A 9,642-nucleotide genomic window follows, 5' to 3' on the forward strand; every position below is an offset into this window, starting at 1 on the left:
TAATGACAAAACCAATGAGCATGTCAACACACAGGGTGGTTTTGTAGTGATCTTCAAATCTGCAGGAATTAGTGCAGGATTTGTAAAGTCCATCAAGTTCAACCACTAGGGAAATAACGAATACACCTTAAAAAGTGCTAAGAACACCAGACCCAAATATGAACAAACAGGTTTACCCCATGTAGAATATGACAGAATTTAGCATAATATTGCCATTTCAGGGCACAAAAAAGAGCCATACTATCTGTTATATCAACTGGTTTCACTCTGCACATCAATGTAAATATGGCATGCTTTAATTTTCCGACAGACATAGGGCAACAAAGCATGCTGCGTAAAAACTGAACCTAAGCAAAGCAAAGTTGAATCATCCATGGAGACCACCCAACTACCTTCAATAGGAATGCAGTGCATTTCAGAGACCTAAAAAAAAATATGTTTTAAATGCTTCAAAATGTGGGTGTTTGAAACGCGCCTGAAGCAGTGGAGACTGGGCCATACACACATCTGGCTTGCTGCAAGCCAGGCAATTTAAAAACTTTGATTCAGCTATTCCTAGGTCACCACTACACCAGCAGCCTGCCAACTAGAAAATTCATCCACATCATTACCTCTGTCTAATTAGCAAAAATGGGAGTCCAGAAGCAAAGAACCAGATTAAGCAAAGATGTTGTGGATAGTACCAGGGATGTGTAAATCACAAAACTGGCTGTACAGAATCAAACATACTTCAGGAGACATAACAGCAGTGTTCCCTCCAGGCCCTTTTTAGCCGGGCACACCACCTGGCACCTTTCAGTAACCACCCGGCTGTTTTTGGGAGGTTACTGAAGAGTTGGCCACCCACTACAATTTCTTCCTACCCGGTTCAAAAAAAATGTCTGCGTCGAACAGTATATAGGAATTTTGTTTTGGCCTGGGGTTCCACTTATAGCCAAACATCTGGAATGTGAAAAGAGGGTAAACCCAGCACCCCTATGTGCCTGTGCCTAATGATCTCTAGAGGACGCCATTTTCAAGGACATCATTTCTGTGCCAATAGCAACAAGCTCACTCAGTCATTCTGTGTCTCCTTCCTCTCCCCTCACTACTAATATGGTAGGGAAGGCTGCTCACCTAAACTGTGTGGTCACCTGCATGATCCTGTATTATTACTGTAAATGCCACCATTAGTGTTCAGCTTTCTGGTTTAGACCTAAACAACCACCAAGGTAAAATGTGGCTTCACAAAAGTAACAAAAACTGCTCTACAGGAAACACAAGAAACAGAAAGAGTTTTTTTTCAGCAAGTGGTTTGATGCTCTATAATTAAGAAAACGATGATACTATAAAGAGGTGTTTCTCAACCAGGGTTCCTCCAGAGGTTGCTAGGGGTTCCTTGAGCAATAAGCAATTTGTGTCTTTTGGTTAAAGTGACAAAAAAGGTAGTCTGTATGTAAATCTGGCTTTTAGCTAAACTACCAAAGCTTGCATAAGAAAAAAAAAATCAGATACCTTTTGTTTTCTTTCCATATTCAGGGAACTTAATACACAAACTGCAACATTCAGATACAAAATCAGGGCTCTAGAAACACCTCCGCATCCTGCGTTGGAAGGTCCACACCTTGCTCAATCTATAAATACTCATACTTACTATGGGAACTTGCCAGAGCCTCTTTCAGACCAAAATTCTTAATTGGCATACTAGGTAACCTGTGGTTGAGGGTTTTCAGGGTGCACAGGAAGACAAAAAAGCAGACAGAAAATAGATGACAGTGAAGGTGTGCTAAAGTCAGAAAGTTCACTCAATTTTCCTTGAACTCAGCTCTCTGTAAGGTCCTGTAGCAAAATCCAGACAGCTTTTACATGTGATGGACAGCAAGTGGTCTGGATACCTGAATACCCATTCTACATTTCAGGACCCTTTACACATATATACGGTGAACTTGCATTGAGGGCCCACAGAACTTGAACTTGCCCATTCAAGCCTGGACTAGATAGACTATGATGGGAGAACTTGGATGACCCAGCAAATCTGAAACGCATGTGGTCCCGGAGAGAAAACATTTGCCAATGAATAATAAATGGTTTTAAGATATCAGTGCCAGGTTTGCTGGATGACCCAGGTTCTCTGGGTCTATCTTCTGCAGTCTTGGACACCTCTCCCTATTTCCATTATACGATAGAGGGTAATTGCTCTGTAGCCCACTTAGGAACTGATAGCACTAGTTGGGATCACAAGGCAGAAGAATCAGCAAAATGTACACATACAATTATATATTTATTTATTGATTTTTTGTTTTGTTTTTTCTATACTAACACTTTAAAAACAGAACCCCTGAATGGGTGGACTGTGCACCTTGTGTGCAATCCAAAGACTTTAGTACATTAGCTTTAGAGCACATTTCACATTTTCCTGACCTCCAGTGTTTGGAGTCAGGGTGGTATTAGAGGCTACCCAATGATATTAAAGGTGTATTTAGAATCGCTGGAAATTCCTTCAGCTGGATTATACCAAATGTAAAAATAGGTAAATAACAGCTTTACAAGTGTACTATTTTCAGCGCTGATCTCTATCAGTATCCCCCCACCGCCTTCACACACATCCCTATACATGTACTCACATGCCCTACCTGCCTGGGCCACTTCTCCAAATAGCAGATTAGGTTATTTACTAAAGGATCTTATTCACTCTCACAGAAGTCACCCTGTGCACGCTACAAACCTCCAGTCATGTGCAGGAGTTTACAAGTTGTACACTTTACTTGCAGGAATAAAAATGACTATTAGTAAATAACATTGTAATATTTATCAACAAAAGATATATATATATTTGCACGCATTACCAATACTGTATATATTATATCTTGTTTGCACAGATCAATCTATTCATTTACAAAATGCAGCACAAGGAGCCGTGTTTGCAAACTGCTTGTTAGGATATTTATTGAGTAAATATTGTATGTTGAGATGGGCACGTGTGCCTGCTGTCTACACAAATGTCTGAAACTTCTCCTGTGACACCACAGAAATGCCACTGATTTGAATGCAACCACAACCATGATAAGCTGAAACCACGACATCTTAAGAGCCAGAAATAGGGGGTCAATATGTAAAGTAATATTGGGGCCTGGGAAATGGAGACAGAAAATCGCCTGTCAAATGCCTACAAACCCCACAAAAAACTCTATACGTGGATTTCCAGGGACCAAACGCAAATGCTAGGATTGGGATCAGATCTGTCTCGGAAACAAGTGATTCCATGTGGCTTTCAGTGGCTGGCATCTTGTCAGCCACTCATACTGCAGCGCTGGTTCTTAAAAGAAAAAAAAAACAGATTTGCCAGGAGGCGTCAGTCGTACTGCACCACTCATTGTCACCCCCATTGATTTTGTAAAGGGTATCTGCAGCAGGTAGAAGCTACTTGTAGCATCTCCCTCGGGGAATCGGCTCACTGGCATGGGGAACCGATAACTGCACTGCAACCTCACTGCCGGCCCAAGGAAAAAAAGCTTCCTCCAGGTGAGCCTGCTCGCTGTCTGTTCCATAGCTATTTATATGTCCCATAGATGCAACTTGAATGACTTTCTAGAAACAAGTTTCTAACAATGATCGAAAATTAACTGACATAATATCACACATTGCAATAGATGCACAAACCTACAGGAGACAAGATCAGTAAAGGTAAGGGTGGCAAAGCTGCAAAATTCCAAAAATCAATCAAGACGTCTCCAAAAACCCGCCAGATACTTGTACCCACAATAGGAAATTTCTGACTTGACCAATGAAGGTTCTCCTAATTTTATAGGAACGATTCATAGACTCTGATTTATTAAAGCTTTCCAAGGCTGGAGAGGATACACTTTTATCAGTGAAGCTGGGTGATCCAGCAAACCTGAAAAGGATCTCCTAAATGTAATTTACTATTTGTTAGCAGATGTTTCTAATCCTGGTTCTTTCATGGTTTGCTGGATCACCCAGCTTTACTGATAAAAGTGTATCCTCTCCAGCCTTGGAAAGCTCTATTAAATCAGGCTCATAGAATCAATCAGAGTTCAGGACAGAACAGGAACATGGACCCATGAATGGCCAACTTTAGGGACCTCATTTATACCTTAGGACCCCCTGTGCACTGTATGGTTCATTTGCTGTCCGGTGCATTGTTTGCTCTCTGTTTCATTAGATAGATTGTCTGGGTGTTGGAAGACTTCCCTTTCACCCATTATTCAGTGAGAACTTGTGAATTGTCCTTCACTTTCTCAGTTCAATCAATTCAGTTATCAATTGTTGATATTAAACAGTATTTATATAGCACCAACATATTACGCAGCGCTGTACATTATTATTAATATTTTAATATTAAACAGTATTGATATAGCACCAACATATTACACATTAAATAGGGGTTGTAAATGACAGACACAGACAGTGACACCAGAGGAGGAGAGGACCCTGCCCATAAGAGCTTACAATCTAGGCTTTATTAAAACTTCTTAAAAAATCAATAATGGAAAAACGTACAGCATTGAAATTAAATATTAAAAAGGTGGATTTTAAAATATATAATGCAGATTTCCAGGAGACCTTCCCAGCTGTCACAACAAAGGCCTGAGGCTCATTTAGGGCCAATCAGACATTTGCATTGTGGCGGCGCATGTCAGGCTGCAGTGACATTGATTTTGAATGGAGCTCCAACACAGTAAGGCAATGCATCTACAATATTATACACTGCCTTCATTGGCTCATTGAGCTGCGTTGGTGCACCGTTCATTGCCAATGGGCTGCCTTATGCAATGAACAAGGCAATGTGCCCAGCGCACGTACATGAACATAGGGCATACACCTAAATGGGCCCTCAAGGTCTCTATATACATATATCTGTGTTCATTAGTCCTTGCGCCAACTACAAGCAACTAACTCAGTGCCATCCCTGTTCAATAAATGATCTGTACGACGATCAATTTTATATCCTTATATATCATTATAATACAGACTGAGACACACAGATTTCTATTTATAACGCAGTGAATCTGACCTTCCCTCAAACATTCCCCCATGGGAATCACATAGACCCGTACCTTTCCCACCTGGGAATGTCTGAAGATATGTCAGATTGCCTGTTTTTTAAATAAAGCCCATAGAAGTCTATCTGTAAAGCAATGAATCTGAAATTCACTAAAACATTCCCTGGTGGTGTATCTGCCAGGTCTATGTGTCTCAATGGCAGGAATTAATTCTCCACTAGGGAATGTTTCAGTGAATGTCAGATTCACTGCTTTATAAATAGAGTCTGTAAAGTGATTGATTTCATTACAATTAAAATAAAACCTTTTGCTTAATAAACCGCCAAATGTGATTGGTCCCCATTTCAGGTGAATCCCCATTGACATTGAATATGTAACAATGTTAGATTGTATCTGTTAGTATTTGATACATTGTATCTGTGGAATTCAGGAATGATGATGTCACAGCTACCTTGCTGGAGCTCAGTGCCCATTGGTGGTATTGGGTGTCAATATCCTGTCATTTATATATAAATATTACACGGGCATGGCCGCTATATGGCCAATAGAAATACATAAATGGCATAGTCACTGTTTCTAAAAAATAACACCCAATATATAGGAAGTTTGGGTTTTGTACCCGGGCACATATGAAGAATTATCGGTGACATGTAAAGGGACTATATGTTGGCACTGCCATGTGCGCCCATCCGGTGTGACCCTCCCCTCCCCCCATGCCAGCGGTGGGCAGAGGCGGTCCAGCCCTCACCTGGGGATGGTGATGCATTTGGTGGTGATGCTCTGGGTAGCCAGCGCTTTCTCCAGCTCGTCCAACTGTCCAGTCTTCTTCAGCTTTTTCACCAAGCTTTTCACTGCTTTTTCACACCACTTCTCCTCCTGGCCATTCTGCTCTCCTTTCTTCCAGCCCAGCAGCCTCTTCACAATTGGGGGAGTAAAGGGAAGAATGGAGGACATGGCAGCCACCACCTCCCCCACCCCCCAAAATGCAAAAAAAAAAAGGAAAAAGTTAGCAGAGAGAGTGTGGAAGAAGGGTAGATGCAGAGTAAGGCTCTCTGTCACACTTCTCCCACACTTGCCGTGTTGTCACCCTGCTGCAGCCCCGTTGTCACACCTCTCTACCTGCTCAGCGCACTACTTCGCTCTCCCTCTTCTAACTTTTCATCCTCACTCAGCTTCAGACGCGTCACCTCCCCTCCTTCTGCGAGTGTTCCTCCGCCCATGGCACCGGCCACGCCCACCTTGTCCCGCAGACACCCCCGGTAGCCCCGCCTGACTCAGCCACGCCCCTCTTCCTAAAGGCTACTGGATGTATAAAGAGCAGGGCGGACGATGATTGACAGGGTGCGGTGGATTCATCCGCCTGGTGACGCGGCTCTGTGGTCATTTTCCTGTGCGTGGGTGATGTGTGGTGTGCGTGGTGCCGCAGGTTGTCTCTAGATTTGTGAGGGGAGAGGCAGGGTGCTCCGAGCACACCTTATCATAGGCAACTCGATAAGTAATATATAATATTTATAATAATAAGAACTTATAGTGTATGGAAAGACAAAACTTAAAATATATTCAATAAGTAAGGTTAAAGGGGAACTAAACCCAAAAATGTCTAAAACAAAAAAAATCTACTTACCTTCAATCCCGCAGGGCAGGCCGATCAATCCGGATGTCTCTTCTATCGGGTCCCTCGTCGTCCCGGCATCCGTCCGCGCTCCAGTGGCCGCCATCTTTATTTCTTCCAGGTTCTTCCTACGCCAGCTGACCCAAGTGCGAGATCAGGTGATGTAGGTTGTAAAAAAAACTCAATGCGATCTCAATGCGCATGCGTGATCACGATCAGCATGTTTTTACCCCCATGAATAGGCTCCTTTTGCACATACTCGAGATGCTCAGGCATTCGCAGAAGGAGCCCCCAAGAGTCTGCTGTGAAGCGTGATGTAGGTATCCCGAGAGGTTCTGCGCTCCAATTCATTTTGGCGATTGAGAATTAGGGGGCGGATTTGCACCTTTTATTTTTTTTTAATATGTTGCACCTAAAGAGGAACTATACTCAAAAATAAAACAAAAACACACCTTCAATCCCGCAGGGCAGTCCGCTCGCTCCAGGGGGTGTCCAGCATCGGGTCCCGCGTCGTCTTGGCATCCGTCCTGGAGCCGGCGCTCCGGCTGTTGCCATCTTCGTCTTCACTTCCGGGTTCTTCATCCTACATCTTTCACTGCACATGGGTGAGATCGTCAAATGTTTCTCCTTGAGCAAAAAGGCTCATTCTGCGCATGCCCGGGATGCTTAGATTTGCGTTTTCATTCATTCTCGACCGCCTAGGTGGCTGAGAATTAGGGGCCGGTGCTCTACCCTTTTATGTAAAGTGAAAATTCTGAGTATAGGTATGCTTTAAAATCCCTGCCAGGTTATGCTGTCAGTGTACCATTTTGGAAATTTTCCCTTTCTTCCTGTCATGGAAACAGGAAATTACCACAAAATGAATAAATTCATTATTTAGTTGCCACTAAAACCATAGGCATTGGAGACAGCTCTAAGTATCCATGCACCCCTCTGTGCGTTGTGTGCAGGGCTGCAGGGTGTGTTAGCTGGGTGTAGGGCAATTTCTTTGGAATGCTACCATAATTCAATATGGCAAAGCAGCTCTGACACGTGTGCAGTGCAGCTAGCACATTGTACAGTGCCACATTACTGGATGTAGTAGAGTCTAACAGAGAGGTATAAAGCACTATGTGTAACAGAGAGGCATAAAGGACTACATGTAATGTAGCAGTAATAAGGCACCACATGTAACAGAGTGGTATGAAGTGATACACGTAACAGAGAGGTATGAGACACTATGTGTAGCAGAGAGGTATGAATTGGTACATGTGACAGATATGATGCACTATGTTTAACAGATGCAGTATAAGGCACCACGTGTAACCGCAAAGAGTGAAGTCATACATGTGACAGAGAGGTATGGGGAAAAGTCAGAGATACTATATGTAACAGGGAGGTATGATGTATGACAGAAAAGTATAAAGTGGTACATATAACAAAGAAGTATGAAGCACAAGTTAAAAGAGAGAGACACTACAAGTAACATAGAGCTATGAGGCACTACCTGTAACAAAAGAAAATAAGAAACACCACATTAAACAGAGAGATATGAAGTGGTACATGTAACAGAGAGGTATGAGGAGCTACCTGTAACAAAGAAGTATGAGCCAATACACGTAACAGGGAGGTATGAAGTGGTTTTTTTTAAAAAAAAAACTATGAGGCACTACCTGTAACAGAAAGGTGTAAGGTGCCATGTGTAACAGAGCGGTATGAAGCACTACATGTAACCCAGAGGTATAAGGTGTTGCATGTGAAACAGAGACTGTTTGTAGAATGTAGTAGAGCACTGGTGGTCTGCGAGAACTATTTGAGGGTTCACGGCTCTGGTCGGGGCACTCCCGAGCGGGGTCAGGAGAAGTACCCCGCTGGGGGGACGCACCAGCCAGAGCCCTGGACCACGTCCCCCGTGCAGTTCCTAGGCCCAGGGAGGTGGGCGGGCTGTATCCCTGGGCACAACCCGCCCACTCTCTGCGATGGGAGAGTGGGTGGGCTTATGTTGTAATGACATCACTATGGGGGAGGTGTCTCCCCTTTAATTGACACCTGGCTCCCCGCTCATGCGTAGTCGGGAACCGGATATTTTAGTGGTCCGTGGGACCGAAAAGGTTGGCGACCACTGTAGTAGAGTGTAATTGGTATTATATAGTACATGTACTAGAGAGGTATGTGGCACTGCATTTAACATAGATTTACAGTATAAGACTCAAAATATAATAGAGTCTAATAGAGCGATATGAGGCACTGCAAGTAACAGCTATAAGGCACAGTGTGTAACTGAGAGATATAAGGTTCTACATGTAACAAATAGACAAGGGACACAGAATGTAGTAGTGTCTAATAGAGAGGTATGAGGCACTGCATATATCAGAGGTATATATCAGAGTCACAATGTGTAAGGGAGGGGTTTGAAGCACTGTATGTAATAGAGAAGTGTAAATGACCACTGAGCTGCTAGAGACACAGAGACATTGTAAAGCCGAGAGGGAACAGAGCTAGGATACCAAACTTGCTGCATAGCCAATCACAGCCCTGCAGAAACAGAACTGTGTATCGGGGTTGGATGTGTTAATATGGAATGTTGGCAGGAAGTGACATCTCCAAACCTCCTCCAGGATATTGAAGCAAATTGTATATTGTATAGTCGGGTGGATAATGGGGTGCGGATCACACGAACGTTCTACACTCAAGACTCCTTTCAAGAAATAATAAGATTACATAAGAAGTTCTATAAAATGTTTTTATTTTTCTATAATGCAGAGAAAGGTTAGAACTTCTTTCACTTCCTCTGCCAAAAACATAACAGGAAGTGCGAAGAAACCTCCCCAAAGTTAAAGAAAAACTTTAATAGTTGTTACCATTGGGGGAGTGGGAGGGGCATCAACCTGAACCAATCAGATCTCTTGCATGCACATGTGCTCACTGGAGGGGAGACCAGACTTTTGTCCTCATGAGAATGCCCAAAAGAAGTGAGCTTTACACCCTCAGAGATATTTTTTACATAAAACAAGACTAAAACCCTTCAAACAAAATATTGTTGGCAGA

At 43.0% G+C, this 9,642-nt stretch overlaps 1 protein-coding gene across 1 annotated transcript in view; it reads right to left on the reverse strand.

The window, feature by feature from the left end:
• The window catches only part of SMAD3 (SMAD family member 3), a 76,209-nt gene extending 70,023 nt beyond the window's left edge, over positions 1–6,186 (reverse strand). The window contains exon 1 of the mRNA XM_072402597.1: positions 5,752–6,186. Coding sequence (XP_072258698.1) covers positions 5,752–5,957 — 206 coding nt within the window. The 5' untranslated portion in view covers positions 5,958–6,186. The remainder of the gene's footprint in view (positions 1–5,751) is intronic.
• Positions 6,187–9,642: the final 3,456 nt, after the last annotated feature.

Source organism: Pyxicephalus adspersus, chromosome 2 (genome assembly GCF_032062135.1).
Source record: "Pyxicephalus adspersus chromosome 2, UCB_Pads_2.0, whole genome shotgun sequence".
In the NCBI taxonomy this organism is placed as follows: domain Eukaryota; kingdom Metazoa; phylum Chordata; class Amphibia; order Anura; family Pyxicephalidae; genus Pyxicephalus; species Pyxicephalus adspersus.